This window comes from Canis lupus, chromosome 7, assembly GCF_003254725.2.
Source record: "Canis lupus dingo isolate Sandy chromosome 7, ASM325472v2, whole genome shotgun sequence".
Classification (NCBI taxonomy): Eukaryota; Metazoa; Chordata; class Mammalia; order Carnivora; family Canidae; genus Canis; species Canis lupus.
Genome location: NC_064249.1, coordinates 17,022,379 through 17,040,124, shown reverse-complemented (window position 1 = coordinate 17,040,124; position 17,746 = coordinate 17,022,379). Strand labels below are relative to the sequence as shown.

Below are 17,746 nucleotides of genomic sequence, written 5' to 3'. Positions count from 1 at the left end.
GAAGAAGTAGAAATCTGTGGGACAGGGCTGAGGGTGAATTGGGTTGGAGGTCCTGAATGTGCTGTGGCACGAACCCATCCTGCATATAGATAGATCAAGGGCTATACAATCCCACAAAGAAGGAACTCCAGATTTCAATACTAGGTTTCCTATGCTATGTTCAAGAGTACATACCCCATGGTAGTGCATCCTAGCAATTTCATTTTATGTGCTAATTGCATTTTTCCTTCAGCCCTTCCTCTCTTCTTCCTTCTCTCTTGCTCTCTTCTACTCCTACAAGGATGAATTTTCTCTGTATTTGTTACTCTTTGTTAGTTTGGGTCATTAAGGAAAAATGAAACTTTTTAAAAAATATATTTTATTAATTTATTCATGAGGGACACAGAGAGTGGCAGAGACATAGGCAGAGGGAGAGGCAGGTGGGGAGCCTGATATGGGACTTGATCACGACCTGAGCCAGAGGGAGACTCCCAACCACTGAGCCACCCAGGCGCCCCAAAAATCAAATCATTTACTCTTTAAAAAAAAATACTTGTTTATTCATGAGAAACACACAGAGACAGAGAATGGCAGAGACACAGGTAGAGAGAGAAGCAGGCTCCATGCAGGGAGCTGGACGAGGGACTCGATCCCAGGACTCCAGGATCACGTCCTTGGCCAAAGGCAGGCGCTTAACCCCTGAGCCACCCAGGGATCCCCAAAATCAAACCATTTAAATAAAACTTGTCAGGAAGCTCAGGACCCTGGGGCAGGGGGCCTGGAGAGGTGTGGGGCTTCAGAACAGTGTCCCACAAGCAGCTTCCCTTTAATGGCAAGGGTTCAGTCTGTCTCTAAAATTCTCCAAGTCTCCAAGCCTGGCGTATTGGGAGTCTACTCAGTCAAGGATGAACTTCAAGAGCAATTGAGTGTATAGGGAAATGCAAACACTCTGCCTTTGTGGAGATTTAAAAAAAAAAAAAAAGGTTGACGGTAGTAATGGATAGCCGGGTGACTTTCCGTTTTAGAACCCTACCCGTCTAGTCAATAGGTGCATTATGCAAAACTGGATACATTGCATCACTGTGAAGGACTTTAGACTGCGGTTTGCAAAAGCAGAATAAATTTTCTCGGAGTCGCACCGTTATGTACACACACACACACACACACACACACACACACACACACGAGCGCGCAGACTCACGCCCACTGGCAGCGACGGCCGCACCTCGCAGCTCTAGGGGCAGCCGCGGACCCGAGCTCCACGAGCGGAGCCGGGACTGCAGGAACTTTCCGCGGGACTCGGGCGCAAGCCCCCCCGGGCCCCCCCGGCCCCCCCGCGGCCGTCGGCGAGCCGGAGCCCCCGGGAGCCCCCGGGAGCCCCCGGGAGCGGGAGCGGGAGCCGGAGCGCGGCGGCAGGTCCCCGGGGCGCCCTCGCGTCAGCACCGGGGCGGCGCGGCGGCGGCGGGAGGCTCGGGGCTGCAGGGCCCGCGGCCAGTGTGCGCGCGCCAGCCGGCCCGGGCAGCCGCGTCCCCCGCCGGGCCCTCGCCGCCCGCGCCCCGGCCCCGCGCCCTCGGGCCGCCATGGCCGCGCGCCGCGCCGCCGCCCTCGCCTGCTCGCTGCTGCTGCTGTCCGCCGCGCTGCTCCGCCGCGGCTGCCGGGCGCGCTTCGCCGCCGAGCCCGACTCGGAGCCCGACCAGGCGGAGGCGGCCGTGTTCCCCGAGTCGCCGGTGCAGAGACCCACGGTGCTCGTGGCCGTCCTGGCCCGCAACGCCGCGCACGCGCTGCCTCCCTTCCTCGGCTGCCTGGAGCGGCTGGACTACCCCAAGGGCAGGATGGCCATCTGGTGAGCGCGCGGGGACCCGCGGCCGGCCCGCCCCGAGCCCCCGACCCCCGAGCCCCCGAGCCCCCGAGCCCCCGAGCGCGCGTGCGGGTGCGGGTGCGGGTGCGCAGCGCGGGGCCGCGACCCTTCCCACGGCGAGGGTTTGTGCGGGGCCCGCAGGAGGGCCGGCTGAGCCCCGTTCCGACCCGACCCTCGCCCGCCGCCCCATCGCCCTGAGCCCCGGGGGTGCGCATCACCGCCTGGTGCCCCGGACGCGGCGGGAAGCCGATTGCGGTCGGGCAGGGCGCTCGGGCGCGGCGAGGTGGGGGACGCGCGCCGCCTGGCTCCCCGGCGCCTGGCTCCCCGGCGCCTGGCTCCTGCTCTCGCCGGAGACCCTAGGGCAGTGGCGCCTGGTTCTCCCGGGGATGATGGGGTGGAGGGCGGAGAGGAGGTACGGACCCAGACCTGGAGGTTAGGTGGGGCCCGCGTGTGCTCCCACCCGCGCCGCCGCCGCGGGGCCCCGTCGCTTCCGACGGCTCCGGGCTGTCCCCCAGGGGCTCATTCCTCGCCGCAGATGCAAACCACGCGGGGCGCCCCCGGGGTAGCGTCCTGGGGACCGAGCTGCCTTCCAGAAGGCAGACGGCCAAGGGCTACTGCCCCGGGACAGAGCCCCGCGCCTGGTACTGGGTTTGTTGCAGGGAGAACCGGGGCATCGGTGCGAGGGGCTGCCCGCACCAACTTTTAGAACTCGGTCTAGTCCCGCACCTTCCAGAGACGCAGGTATCAGAGTTGGGAGTCAGGGGAGCCGCTGAAAGGCCCCTGGAGGAGGAGGTGCGCGCTGGCCGGGTGGTAGGCGCCCAGGAACGGGGACCGGGAAGACAGAGCCCGGGTCACCCCGGAGCAGTTTCTGTCCTGCGTTGATAAAGGGAGCTGGCCTCGGACAGGACACATCCTTCAAGCTGCGGTTGGGCGGAAAGAGAGAAGGGAGGATAAAGCCGTAGCTGAAATTGGCAGCCGAACCGTACCTGGTGGGAGAGGAGCGGAGGTGAGAAAGCAAACATGAGATATAGTGCGGCACTGTGCTATACACTGCTTTACTATTACCCTGTTATACGTGACTGCTGCCACGGAGAAGGGCACGTTATGTGGAAAGGGAGACCGGTGGTGCAGCCAGGTTTGCAACCAGAAGGAAGAAGGATTTTTTTTTTTTTAACCACTTCAATACCAAAGAAAATTGCACAAATGTCAGTTCTTAGATGCTTTCTTCAAAACAGATATTTTACGATAGGGTCTTGGTCTTTATGCATTGCTTGGTTTTAAGGAACATCACAATAGTTGCTATAGGAAGTCGGTGAAGGGTGAACCAGGTAGGAAGGAGGCACAGGTTTTGCTACCTAATGTACAGACATTGCTCTCTTCTGTCGCATGGTGAAGTTTTAAAAGAGATACTAGGATCCCTATTTTACAACTGAAGCAACTGCGACTTCCATCAGGTCAGTCACTCAAAGTCACAGAACTAATAAACGGTGAAACTGGAATTGGAAACCAAGTTGGTCCCTAAAGTCTGCCCTAAACAGATAGTGGTGGGAACATAATAAGAACAAAATTTATTAAAAAAAACCTCTAGGCTACAAATTAGGAGGCAAGTTGTTCGTCACTAGCTTGATATGTGGCTTTGGGCCAGTTGCTTGGGATCCATAGACATCAATTTCCTCATCAGTGACATGAAGGGATTGGAAGAAATAATTCCAAATTCTTTCCAGCTCTTCAATTCCATTGATTGTATGATGTGATCAGAATCAAGCAAAAATGATTGTGCACCCTGAGTCCTCTGGGTGTTCCTTATTTTGTGGGTGTTGATGTTCTTTTCAGTTGGCTAGTATTCCAATTCTTCATTGACTTTTGGAATCTATTTTCCCTTAACCTTGTGAGTAGTCCATGTAACTGTACCTTGTTCCTTACGGCCAGTGTTGCAAAGTTAAGGATTTGAATAGGCCTTGGGCAACCACCGCATTAGGCACTAAAGACTTCTCTTTGAGTTCTGGTTTTGTATCATTTATTAGGTAATAATAACCAACAGGTCAGTTTAAAAGTAGTCCTTTAGGGCTCTCAGAGTACTTTCGTTAACTATGTCATCTCATTTGATCCATTCTACAAAGAAATAAAATTATCTCTGTTTTCTAGAAGAAGACATTGTATCTAAAGTAACTGACTTATGACTACACTTATTTATTAATGTCATAAATACTTAATAATAAGAGCTCACAGTTATTCTAAGCACTTTACAATCACTATAAGGTATATATACTATGATTATACCCTTTTACAGATGAGGAAACTGAGGCACAGAGAGGTTGTGCAAGCACACATCCCTGATGACCATCTTTTGTGAGATCAAGGCACTATGCCTTGCTCTAACTGAAAAAAGCTGAGTAAGATGTGGGTTCTCGCAGACAAATGTGGCTCTTTCTAATGAGCAGTGTAAGATGATCTCAGTGGCATGTGTAGGGGAGCAACAAAGGACTTCTAAATAAGTTTGGGGGCAGTTGTATGGTCATGGAAGCCTTCTTGAAAAGAGTTGACACTTAGTTGGAACCTGGCTTTGCAATACAAATAGGAATCCACTAAAACATGGGAAGTAAGGAGGCTTCCAGAAAGAGGGAAGAGTGAGGGGGCAAAAAAAAAAAAAAAAGAAAAAAAGAAAAAAGAAAAAAAAAGAAAAAAAAAAGGCACTGGGGCATTAACCAGAGTTTCCTTTCAGGGGCAATAAAACAGGTGGCAGGCTAACTGACTGCAAATCTCCAAACTCATTGCATTGCACCACCGGAGCTGCTCACTTTGAGACTGGCACTAGGTGAATATTTGGCTGTGAGGGGCAGATTACCCTCCAGGAGGAAGCGCTAACTCAATTTAGGATGCTACTGCTTTGAGGAGCTTCTGCCAATGACTTCCTTTTAGTCTCTCAGTTTCAAGTTCTACTCAGTGTTCTGAGGTGCCAAAATGACTCGTATCCACTCTACAAAGCCAGCATAACACTAATGTCAAAGATGGTCATGTAAAAAATGGTATTAGCTACTCAGAACTTCATGCAACAGAATCGGGTGGAGTATAGAGTCTGGGCTGCCAGCTTCCATTTAATCTTATCTCTGGAGCTCTGTGCACACTCAGTCTTCTTATTTATCTGCTAACCTATAACACTGGCTAGAGGAACATCTGATAAGACTTCTTTTCTGTATGAGTGAGAGGTGTGGTTCATTGAGCACATTCAGACTTCCCAATGCTGTCACTCCCTGCCCCCTTTCCCCCGAAGTTCTGGACCATATTTGCAGTCAGTTACCAATAGATTGCCCCACAAACTTTTACTGTCAGAGAATGAGTATAGTTATCTCAATTAGCATTAGATTTATTTGGATTAGATTGAATGAGGGGAAGTTTGTGTTTTAGAGAAGCTTTATTTTTTTATAATAAATTTATTTTTTATTGGTGTTCAATTTGCCAACATACAGAATAACACCCAGTGCTCATCCCGTCAAGTGCCGCCCTCAGTGCCCATCACCCATTCACCCCCACCCTCCGCCCTCCTCCCCTTCCACCACCCCTAGTTCATTTCCCAGAGTTAGGAGTCTTTATGTTCTGTCTCCCTTTCCGATGATTTCCCACACATTTCTTCTCCCTTCCCTTTATTCCCTTTCACTATTATTTATAGACCAGGCAAAGGGAAAACTTGTCACACTTACCTGTTTGATCTCAAAACCCCAGCAAAGCAAATTGTTTTCCTTCAAGTATCATAATGGTGATAAGGAACTAGGTTGTTCCTTGTGTTCTAATTAAGACCTGTGCTGAGTTCGTGGGAGTCACTGCTGTGCTGAGATGAAGGGAACCATCCGGCACGTGGCAGTGCACTGCAGTGGGTGTGCTTTTCTTCAATGGAGCCATGAATGGTGGCCTTAGCAACATAGGGAAGACTGATCTCATCTCCCTTCCCAAACCTATGATTAAGGGGAGGAGTGCCAAGTTGCCATGATAATGAAAAATGGAGCAGGGCACAAGGAAAAACACTTGACCCAAAAGACACATTAAGTTTGTCTTTTGGAGTTTACCATTGCTTGTGGGAAGACAGTGGGGATCCAGAGTTGGGGATTCAGAGTCTGTGCCATCGTAGGGCAGTAACTGCCGTGTAATTATAGAACGATTTGGGAATTTCATTTGGTAGAGCTCTGAAAAGTAGGAGACTGCATTGGGAACCATGGTATGGCTTTCTAAATCAAGAGATGGTTTTCTGTTGACATCAAGATAACCACGGTAGGCCTCCGCTTGTTCTGGGATGTCAATCCCGACATTTTGCACACTACTTCATTGCTGCAGTATTTGGGTGATTCTCCACTTCTTGATGTTCAACCAGTAGCATTTCGGTGAATGTTTAATTAGACACAGTAATATAAGTGTGTTTATAAAATATTTCAATCTACCACTATAGTTTCAGCACCAGCAAGAATAATGTCAGATTGTATCTTTACAGTCTTGACATTCAGTGCTTATGTTATCCCTCTGGAGGGAAGTTTCAGCTCTTGGATGAAAAACTCTGATACTTTGATCCCCTTCTCTCCATTGGTCTGTTTTCCTCACTTTTCCACCCTCTTTTTCTTATTCTCCCCCCACCTCCACCCCCGCCGCCTGGTGGTTTAGTAGTACGGAGGAGGGAGTATCCAAGATTACAGTCAGGTATGGTAGGGTTTGAATCTCCTGTGTGATTGTGGGCACATCAGTGAATCTCTAAGCGGAGCTTCTTCATCTGGAAATGACCAATATTAACACCTACCTCGAAGAGTTGTTTTTTTTTTTTTTAAGTTTTTAAACAAATGAAATAATGTATGGAGTATGTCTTCGTGTAAATGCTACTAAATAGATGATAATTGCTATTTCCTAGACATCTTTCCCTTTTGGTCCCATCTCCTTTTCCTTTCTCTTTCCAAATGAAGATTTTCAAAACAATAGATTCACAAGGAGCTCTCTTCATCTTCTTTCCAACCAAAAAATTATTAGCAGAATGAAAGCTAACATTCATTTACTAATGAAAACTAAACACCTTGATGACTAACCTAATCCTGACGACAACGCTAGACAAGAGGTGCTGTTATTCTCCTCACTTCACACAGAAGATGACTGAGGCACAGGTAATTTAAATAACTTGCCTGAGGTCACAAGGCGAGTGCATGCTGGAGCCAGGATGTGACCCAAGCAGCTAATGTCCCAGATTGTGTACAGATGGTCTGTTTAAGATCAAGAAAGGACCAATTAGTTCTAGTTTTTGTTTCTGTCAGTTGACCCAACTCAGGAAGATAAGAGTGCCAGTGTTTCTTCCTAACAAGAATGGCCCCTTCTGGTTGAATGACACAAGAGACTCAGTGGTTCCCTTCCGCTGTCTTGATAATTTCGTCACTTAGCTTAGCCACTTTCTAGTTACCGAACTCAGCTTTATTGTTGGTGGGTTTCATGGGTATAGAGTGAGACTAAATATGTGAATTGTACATAAATATGCAGATCACTTGCTATGATCACAGCTACATAGCAGCAGAAAGGAATTTATCAAGTGTTGTTAGTGGCAAGTGAAGAAGGCAGCACTATTCATATGCATGGTGGCTGCAGCATCTTGGGTTTGTTCTGGTAAAGCAGTTTCAGTTTTTCAGCCTTTTTAATTAGTGGTCTTAGGCTTGGTTGACCTTTAAACTCAACCTTCTTCCAAATGGTTGGAGAAAACTATCAATCATCTCCCCACCCTCCAATTTCAAACCATGATTGGGCCTCAGAATTATGTATTTCCTTCAGGTAAAAGCTGAAATGACTAATAAAAGGATGCCTAAATTCTCCTGCTTATTTTGTATTAATTGATGTACATGGGTGGGAAAACCAGAACACAGCAATACAGTGAATAAGTATTGGGATGAGATTTCTAGATTTTAAGCCCTGTGTGGCTGTTTTAATGTTGATTAATTTTAAAAATTTATTTATTTATTTATGTGTGAGAGACAGAGAGAGAGAGAGACAGAGAGAGAGAGAGGCAGAGACACAGGCAGAGGGAAAAGCAGGCTCTAAGCAGGGAGCCCAACGTGGGACTCAATCCCGGGCCTCCAGGATCCCACCCCGGGCTGAAGGCAGCACTAAATTGCTGAGCTACCGGGGCTGCCCAATGTTGATTAATTTTTTAAAAGATTTTATTTATTTATTTATTTATTATTTATTTATTTATTTATTTATTTAGCACAAGTCAGGGGAAGGGTAGAGGGAGAGCAAAGGGAAAATTTCAAGGAGACTCCCCACTGAGCATTCAGGGGCTCTATCTCATGACCCTGATATTGTGACCTGAGCTGAAATCAAGAGTGCTTAACTGACTGAACCACCCAGGCACCCCTTGATTATTTTATAACAAATAGCACTCATGGTTTAAAGGCACATGCCAGTTTTTCTAAGCAAGGTTTGGCTTTATGGATTTGTTTTCAGCAACTTTCTCCAGGTGATTGTCCCACTGAGCTTCATTGTGGCTCCAGGTATATAAGCAGGCTTCTTGAGGCTCCCTCCCTTGACTGTCTCTGGTGTCTCTGGTGGTGGTAGAAACGAACAATGGAAACTTTTTAACCAGGAAGGCTGCTGGTTGTGGCCTAGCCATTTTTTCCAACACTTAAGTGACCCATGGACACATGGGTCATATCACTGTATGTGGCACTGTCTTCGAGTCTTCCGCACAGTATAGTAGAACCATTATAAGACTTACACAGGGACAATAGTAGGACTATTCTAAGGCTTATTTCTGCACATTTCTTTAAATAATGTAATAATAGAGTATACAGTTTAATGTCTGAAAAAAAATTGATTATGCGTGCGTGGGTGGTGCAGTCAGCTAGGTGTCTGACTCTTGGTTTTGGCTCAGGTCATGATCTCAGGGTTATGAGATTGAGCCCTGTGTCAGGCTCCTTGCTCAACCAGCAGTCTGCTTAAGACTCTCTCTTTCCTTCTCCTCTGCCCCTCACCCCACCCCCCATTCTCTCAGGTGCACTCTCTCCCCCTCTCTCTAAAATAAAATAGATAAATCTTTTAAAAAATGGAGTAACCTATAATATGGCTGTTTGTCCTATTTCCCAGTTACCATATACTGAAGATAGTTCACTATATGTGTTTAAATCATAGCTGTTATTCATCAGAATTATAAAATGTGTCTACTGTGTATGTCTTGACATCTTTATTCTCAGAGGAGTGACTTGTTCATTTAACTGCACTTGCACTGTGAGTATATAAAAAATTGCTGTTTAAAAAATTCTGAACTCCTTTAAGGGCCTTGCAGATTTATTTAATAGTAATTTAATTATTTTAAGAATGTTCTCACCTGATTTTTTCTCTTCTCATGGAAATAGTAATATACTCCTATAATAAAGATTCGAGCAGTATGAATAGAAACATGATAAAAGGTAAATCTCCCTTCTGCTCTATGGCACCTGCCAGAGACAACCAATGTTAACAGCTTCTTATACATTCTTCTAGAAATTTTTTGTGCATGTACATATATTCTTTTAATGTTAACCTAAATATGAGTGTTTTGTATATTCTGTTCTGCATGAACGTGATTTTTAAAAATCTATGTCTCTAATCCCAGCTTTTTAAAACTCTGCCAGCCCAACTATACTCCTGCCCTGGGTGGCATAGTAAAAGCTGGTTTAATGCACCACTGAACACTTCCTTGATTGCACCCAGCCTGTTCTCTTGTCCTTGTGTCTCTGGCCCCTAGAAAATCTGGCCCTAAGCCCATTTAACAACCAAACAACACCTTTTTTTTAATATAATGAAGTATAATATGCATCCAAAAAGTGCTTATATCATAAATGTACAACTGGATAACTTTGCACAAACTGAAGCTTGTATAACCAGCACCTGCCTCACCAGGCCTGCATTTGTGCACAACAGTGATTGTTGGGGCTGAGTAGCTACTGTCCCCTGGACTTTGTCCAGGTAGTCACATCCCCATAAGACCCATCCTCTGTGCAGTTATGATGAACCCTCGATGTCTGTCTCTTTTACGTGGCTTGCCTGGCCCCTGTAGGCATTTGGGTGGTGACCCTTGCTCAGCTGCTTCAGGAGCCCTAAGACTTGAGCTTTCTAGAACGAGCAGTCTTGGCAAGCTGCCATGAATGAGCTAGTGGTAAAAGATCATATTACTTTTCCTTAGCTTTCCATTCCTCTGGTAGAAAAGCTGTGTGTTAATGTTCATAAAAAGTAAGAAAGAATCCCATTATAGGTAATCATTGAAAAGCCATGCAGAATATAAATAGAGTGGCTGTAATTAATTCACTGGAACATGCTGACATTCAGATCCACGAAAATGCAGCATTTGTGGTTAGAGGCATTAGCCAACGTCTTTTGCATGAATTAAACCTTAGATCTGTTTGGAGGGCATTTCTTTTCCTCTCTAGGAGCACCGTACAGTAATCTTTTCAGACTTATACTTCCAATAATAACTTAATGACATCCTGCCAGGACTGAACTTGTGACCTCATAAAACATCTCATTTAATTGGGGCAACAATTGTTATTATTTTAGTTGTTTGTCAAATTCATCAAGCTGAGGATTGTCCCTGACCTGTTGGTTTAGCTGATGAGCTTTCTTCCTCTGCAAATATAATGAAAAGTGACCCCTTCCACCCCACCCCCCAGCATTTCTGATTAATGTTTCAAGACCCCTTAGAAGACGTGCATTTTGGAAATATAAATAATAATATAAGTAATGATCCTGGACTGCATATGCCCTAAGATTATGGCAGAAGGCTGAATGTGGGGCCGGGTCTGCTGTTAAAGTATTCTCATGAGTACCTGGTTTAAGTGATAAATTGGCTGCTTTGGAAGAATTTTTACCCTCTAATTTGAATTATTTAAATGTCTACTGAAGGACTTGTCAGGCTGGAGAGAGGAGGTTCCTTAAAATGCAACTTTCGCCACTTTGGTTATTGCCATGGTCTGGATGTGTGCTCCCCTGCCCTCTATCCTGACTCAAAATGTGTTGAAATCCTAACCCCATAGATGTTGGTCTAGGAAGTGGGGCCTTCGGGAGGCGCTTAAATCATGAGGGTGGAGCTCTCACTATCATGAATAGGATTGGTGCCCTTTGGACAAGAGGCTCCAGAGAGATTCCTTACCCTTTTCACCATGTGAAGACACAAAGAGAAGACTGCATCCTGAAAGAGGGTCTTCAGGATGAACCTGACCAGGCTTCCTGATCTTGGACTTCAGCGCTGTGAAACACCTGTTGTTTATAAGCCACTCAGTGGCTTATATTCTTATAGCAGCCTAAGTCAGTTAGAACAGACTAAGACAGCAGTCAAGCCCAAGAAAACCATAAAGGGTAGCTAAAAGTGCCTACTACATTTTAGACAGCAGGGAAGTAGAACTCTTTCTTTCCAGTCCTCGTTCTTTCGGAGAGTGATCATACATATTTTGGAAGTGGGGAGGGCAATGGGCTATGGCAAGCTTCCTATTCTCATAGGACTAGGGATGATTCTGAGAAGGGGGATATGATGGATGTACATTGATTGGCATTTTCCCTAAAAAGTCACGCTAAGTGAGAAGTTGCTGCTTTTCAGGGTTTTGGGGAAGGCAACATTTTCTGGAGACTAAGACTGGAACTTAAATTCCCAGGATATCTGTGAGAAATGTGGTTGTGGACTTGTGGAGCTGTGGCATTCCCAGCACAGAGTCCCTTGCTGGACCACTGGACTGCTTTTTACTTTCTTGGTTTCCAGCCAGCCCCATAATCTGTTCAAGCTCCACACACCATAGTGATTATAGTTGAGACCCGCCAAGATAGCGGAAAGTTACTGCCAAGTGGAATCAGGATTTTTCATGTCATCACCACACCATTGAACAGTAAGCTTCATGCAGCCCCCACATTGCTGTATTCCCTCTGCTGGAAGCATGAGGTGGGGGTGCGGGGGTTGGAGAGCATTCAGATAGTCAGACCGTGTCTGGGGTTTCAGATGGCTTCTGTGGAGTTGGCATGGAAGGCCCAAAACAGCCAGCATACTAAATATCTTAAAAATGATAAATCTTTCTGCCTTTTCTCAGTCTTGCTAGACTTTAAGATGAACTGGGCACATTGATTTCCATCCTAGAAATTTCTCTTTATTGAGATAAACTATGAATTTATAAAGCAATGGACTAAAAAGACATTATGCACATTCTTTCATTTATTTGGCCATCACAGATTGTCTATGTGGATAAACCCAGGTGGTCATGTTGAAATGAGTAGTGGAGGTGGCCTAAAGGTGACTCACCTCACTGGCCGAGTTCATTGGCCTTGAGTGGACATGACCATCATCAATGTCATGCTGACCTTTTGGTTTAAGGCTGCTAGGCTTAAATGAGTGGTTCCTAAACACTAGGTCAGGGGCCACAGCACCTAGGACATCCATTAGTTACATGGATTTCTGGGCCCCTTTTCAAACACGTGTAATCAGATGGCCTGTGGGAGTGGCCTGAGAATCTGTATCTTAAGGATGTATATGAATGATTTGGATGTACCTGTGGGTTTGGGAATTATAAGGGCTGAGATCCCAAAGGGCCCTGGGGCGGCGGGGGGGGGGAGGGGGGAGAGGAGGGACCTCATGAAAGGATTGAAGGCTGTAGCCATCTAAGGTATGCGCCATAGGATTTTTCAGAACTTGGAAAGTTGGCATACTGTGGAATCTTCAAAACTCAGGATCCAGATGCTTAAGCAACCAAGCAGGGCTTTTTTATTAACAGAAATAGTAAGCCCAGAATTACAGAAGAGAGGCTCTGCTAGGTATGCATCATTTGTTTTTTATTGAGTCAAGCACATGTGTTCTCCCTCCTTCCCACTATTTTAAAATGAGTTTTGTTTTCGTTTGGTTTTTGCCCACTCTAGGAAGTGCCTTGCACTGGGGCTCTGTATAAAATAACCCTCCTTCAAACCCTTCTCTTTGTTCAGTGTATCTTGCATCTTGAGCTCATCGAGCATTTAGTTTCATAGAAGAAAAGACATCTATTGACGAACGTCTCTTAATAGAGTGGAGGGAAATCCAATCAGTGCGTTTTCTTTAAATAAAAAGTGGTCACCTGAACCACTTCAGTCCTCGTATTCCCTAGGCTCGGTTCCTTTGTTGCTTGTAATTAATTTTCTTACCTTTGATTTTTCTCTTTGGCACATCATGAAGACCTCCTCCCCTCATTTGTGAAAAACATAAGCAGACTATTAAATTAGCCTGCTTCTAGTAGTTGGCAGTTAGCCTTAATTATATGCTATTATGAAGTTCCTGAGCCCAGGGTCTTCCTTACTTACGGAATCACAATTTAACTTTTTTGGGAATTCTCATTGTTCTAGTCTGTTCTACAGAGGATTGCTCTGGGTTGGTTGCTGCTGTGCAGAGTTATGTTCTAACTTGGTAGTGTTGCATTATTACACGCGCACCCACAGGCAGCCTGCTCCGGGGAAGATCACAACTCGGTTGCTAAATCTCCTGCTGTTCCATGTCCTAGTTTTACTGTGTTCTTTTGGTGACAGGTCTATGAAAAATTCTGTAGATTAAGTTCTCGAGTTATGCCACCAGTTTCTTTTTTTAGTCCTTTTTCTTCTCAAGGATGTGAGCTGTGTGCTACCGTTTAGTGCCTCCCACCAAAAAAGAGCCACCATCTGGGGAGGAAGGGGCGGCCTGGTGTATGTGGGGGTCTGCAGGACAGTTGCCGCTAGCCAAGGGGAACCTTGTCCATTTTTCCCCCGCTGTGCAGATATCATCGTTTTGTTATTTGTGTCATCTCGTGCAAGAGCTGGAGGCATTGCTTATGCTGTGTCGTTTTGTACAAGCCATTTATTCTCTCTAGGCCTCAGTTTCCTCCCGTGGAATGAAAGAGGAACGTGCCAGAGTTGTGCTTCACAAATGTGGCTGCTGCTGAGAATCATTTGATGGGGTTTGAAAAGACACGGATCCCCGGCCCCACTCCCAGACCATTCAAGTTGGAATTTCTGGGGTAGCTAGAGTCAGGGCAGGTGACATGTTTTGAGAACTTCCCAAGGGGCGACAATGTCCCACCAGGCTTGAGAACCTTTGGATGAGATGTTCTCTGGAGTCCCTTCCTGACCTGACAGTAGTGTACCCTTCACGGAAGTGACCATATCTGAAGAGCATTCATGAATTGTTAACTCCATATGATTGTTGTTTCCTGGACCCTCTGCCGAAACTCAGATGTTTTTGGAGTGGCCTAAAAAGAAAAAAATCGAAGTCTTCTCAGAAGCTCCCTGTACTTCACCTTGTTGTATATAGTGTGTCCAGAGGTGTGCACTGAGAGTATGGCCTCCTGCAGAAGACATGTGCTACATGATGACCAAATCGCCAAGGGACAGGGCAATAAGAGAGCTGGCTTTGCAGGGGCACGTATTGGAACTTCTCACGAAGGGACTGTGTGCACCAGGTGCAGAAGCAGCCGGAGCAGCCAGGGCTTCCTGCCCGTGGCATGCAGATGCTGCCCCTTGGCTAAAGGAGCCTCGTGTATCAAGGCTTCTAAGCACGTCTTGCCAAGCTCCTGCTGCTCAGGATTCCTTCCCTCAGTATGAGTTTTGGTGTGTTGCCCGGCCTTGCTTTCAGGCGTTCTGTTTCATACTGGTGCAGAGCTTCTAATCATCTCTGGGTATTGAATTCCTGATGTTACTTTGAATGGCTTTGGATTTTAGCTTCTTTTGTTTCTCGATTTGCATAAACAGTGCTGCCTTTGTCCTGTGGTCTTGACTCAGCTTCAAAGCCTCATCTGGGCATCAAAGACACACTGGATCCTCATTTCTTAGGTATCAGATTGCAGCAGCGCCGGGCAGGTGAATGAAGGTTACAGACCCACTTCTGGGCCAGTCTTCTGTCTCCCAAAGAAGATTAGATTCTGCTAAATCCCCTTTGGTAATGGCCCTGAATCTTGGGCCAATCCCCGGGAACTGAAGGAGAAATGCTGGCATTTGTCTGAAGAGGAAAGGACAGTAATCACTAATATTGGTGGACTCCCCCTTCCCGTGAAAGGCAGATTATGAAGGATCCCTCTGGGAAGCATGGGAGCCCCAGGCACACGGGCCAGCCTTTGCCAATGTTGGCTCGTTTTCCTGTGCAAAATAAAGACAGTAACGAGACCCTTAGTTATCCATGATGGGATTGTCTGTACTTTGGGTGTACAGAAGCCAGTTTGTGATAACAGGTCAGTTTGGTGCAATCAACCAGCACACCCCTGAGCCTTGTGTCTCCCTGTGCTGCCCAGGAGTTGTGTGTTTAGACAACAGAGAGTAATTTTTTTCTCAGCTCGGAAAATAAGTTGGAAGCTATCCTACCACATTCCACACACACAGGACATTCCAGTACCAGTTTTATCTGGCTTCTCAGCTGTTTGCTCTTTTTTGTGTCGTCGATGCCATGAGCAGCCATATTTTCAGATTTTCTTGAATTTTTTTACCTTGACTTGATCTCTTCATCTATATAGTACGTGCTGATTAGCCTGATCTTGAAAAACTTTTCTAGCCACAACATGCTAGTTATTTGTAGTTCCACCACAGATACCATGTAAAATGAAATAACTTACTCTGTTGCATAATTATTGGGGATGCCATTTGGGTCTTTATTTCTTTATTTGTACTTATATTTTACTGATCCAGTAGTTTTGACTTATCCATGTCTCATATACTTGGTGAATAGACTAATGATTTCTGGCTGTATGAAATTATAAAATTAAAAAAAAATTGCCCTTTGTGGTGGCTTATTTTCTATGTGGGCCGTGGTGCCCAGATAGATGGTCAAACATTATTCTGGATGTTTCCAGGAGGCTATATTTAGATGAGATTTACATTTAAATCGGTAGAGTAAAAGTGGCCTTTCAGTTGCCTTCCATAATTTGGATGGGCCTTATCCAATCTGCTGAGAATATGAATAGAACAAAAACTGACCACCCCAACCGAGAAAGAATTGTGCTTGCTGTTAAACTGACTTTGAACTTGAGCTGCAAGAACAGCTCCTCCCTGAATCTCCAGCCTCCTGGCCTACCACACGAAATTTGAACTTGCCAGTCTCCACAATTGCTGGGAATTGTGAGCCAATTTCTTAAAATCTCTTTCATATATATATATATATATGTGTGTGTGTGTGTGTGTGTGTGTGATGTGTGTGTGTGTGTGTGTGTACTTTGACTAATACAACCTTTAATCTGAAAGACAATACCATCTCTTTATGAACAACAACAACCAAAATAAAGGCTTTGATGAGAAGGAAAAGAACTCAGAAAATTATGTCAAAAGAGATTGTTCTTAACCTGAACAACTGGAAAATCAGTGCCATCGATCCTTGGGGTGGAGTATTGGTGGTACAAGTATCCATTTGGCAAATTCTTCATTACATTTGACTTTCCTCATGCATGCAAAATTAGTAAGTGCAAGTCTCCCCTAGAAGGTTTTTGGGAAAGATGAATAGAAATTTGACATTTGCCATTATGATGGGAAACGACATATGTTTATTTTATTTTTTGTTTTTGCAAAAACTTCTGGACAGCCTAGGGATATGTGTCTTTTGCTCAGTCAGTCATGTGAGGAAAGTAGCTTGTGTGCTCAACTTGGACGTTGGGAGAACCTGCCTGCTAGACAGCAAGTCTCACCAGACTACTTGATTATTGCACGGATGTGATAGCTCTTCCCCAGGGAGAGGCTTTACTTCACAGTGGTGTCATTATATGGTAGAGATGCTAAAGACTGGTCTGCACTGATGCCCATGAAAGAGGCACATGTAACATGAAGCCAGATGGGGCCATGTCTTTCCTGGCTGCTGATTGAATGTAGGGGCCCCTGCATATGCCAGGGGAATGGACACAGCGAAACAGAATCCCTTGTCTCCCAATTTTGAGTTTATATGCTACAGAAAGATAAAATCAAGAAGGCAACAATTTTTTTTTTTCCCAAGAGTCTTCCCATTGGTGATTCTTTGACAACATTCTTGAGGCTCAGTCTCTAAAATCAAACTCTTCTGAACTATAACCAGCAAATAAAAAAAGCCAAACCTCTGCTGGATCAGAATTATCTTAAGAAAGCACAGCTCTTTGGCCGCCTCTCTCAGCTCTCTCTGATTTAGGCTACTCCGTTGATACCCTAAGCGGTAAGCTAGCTGCCTTTGTTCCCTAGGATCTAGCACCAGCTGTTTTGAGCCTCTGAACTAAGTTCACCTCTCCTAGGGTACCTCAGTAACACTGGAGCTCAGGCACAGTAGCATACGATGCTCTAATGAACTTTTCTTCTGATATAACAGTAAATGTGATTTTAAGGGACAGAGGGCCAAACAGTTTCTGTCCTGAAGTAGTGTGAATTTTGAAGCCTTTCCTCTCTTCTGTGTAATAAGGTATCTGAGATTTGGTGTTGCTTCCCCTCATCTGTGTATCAGCTGTCAGGTTTGAGAAAATAAATTGCATTGACATTCTGTAGCTTTGAACTAGAAAGCAAGTAGTTTCCCTAAGGGGAGTACTTAATCTTTTTTGGATGTCAAAGGAGCAAAAGATAAATAAACTATAGTGTGTGTTTCACCTTCTGAAACCATTGCTCCATAGTAGATTTCTGGATTTCCCATTCTAATTAAATCTCCCTGCTTTTACTCATCACTCTAATGTTGTGGATTTCGTTCCATTTTCTCTTTTCCAATTCCTTTCTTTTTTATTTTTTGAAAGAGGCATTTTTCTGGGTAGGTTATTGTTAATTTATTGATGGATCGGTCTGTTTATTTATGAATAGAATTGGCAGTACTAGAAACTCAGGTATGTTAATCGGAAATCATTAGGAGAAGCTATTCTTCATATCACCTTGTAAAAAAGTGATTAGTACTTTACGATTCCGGACTGGTTGATTCTTGTTTTGAGTGACTTTTAAAAAATTGTTTGCCTTCCTTGGCCT

The 17,746-nt window shown here is 45.3% G+C and overlaps 1 protein-coding gene across 2 annotated transcripts in view; it reads left to right on the top strand.

Moving 5' to 3' along the window:
- COLGALT2 (collagen beta(1-O)galactosyltransferase 2) overlaps window positions 1-17,746 on the top strand; it is a 117,190-nt gene that overhangs the window by 13,214 nt on the left and 86,230 nt on the right. Inside the window, exon 1 of one of the 2 annotated variants that reach the window (XM_025430069.3) lies at window positions 1,560-1,822. The exons of the other annotated variant lie outside the window; for it this stretch is intronic. Within the exon in view, the coding sequence (XP_025285854.1) occupies window positions 1,560-1,822 (263 nt within the window). Of the gene's footprint in view, window positions 1-1,559; window positions 1,823-17,746 lie in introns of those variants that run through there. 2 annotated transcript variants of the gene reach the window in all.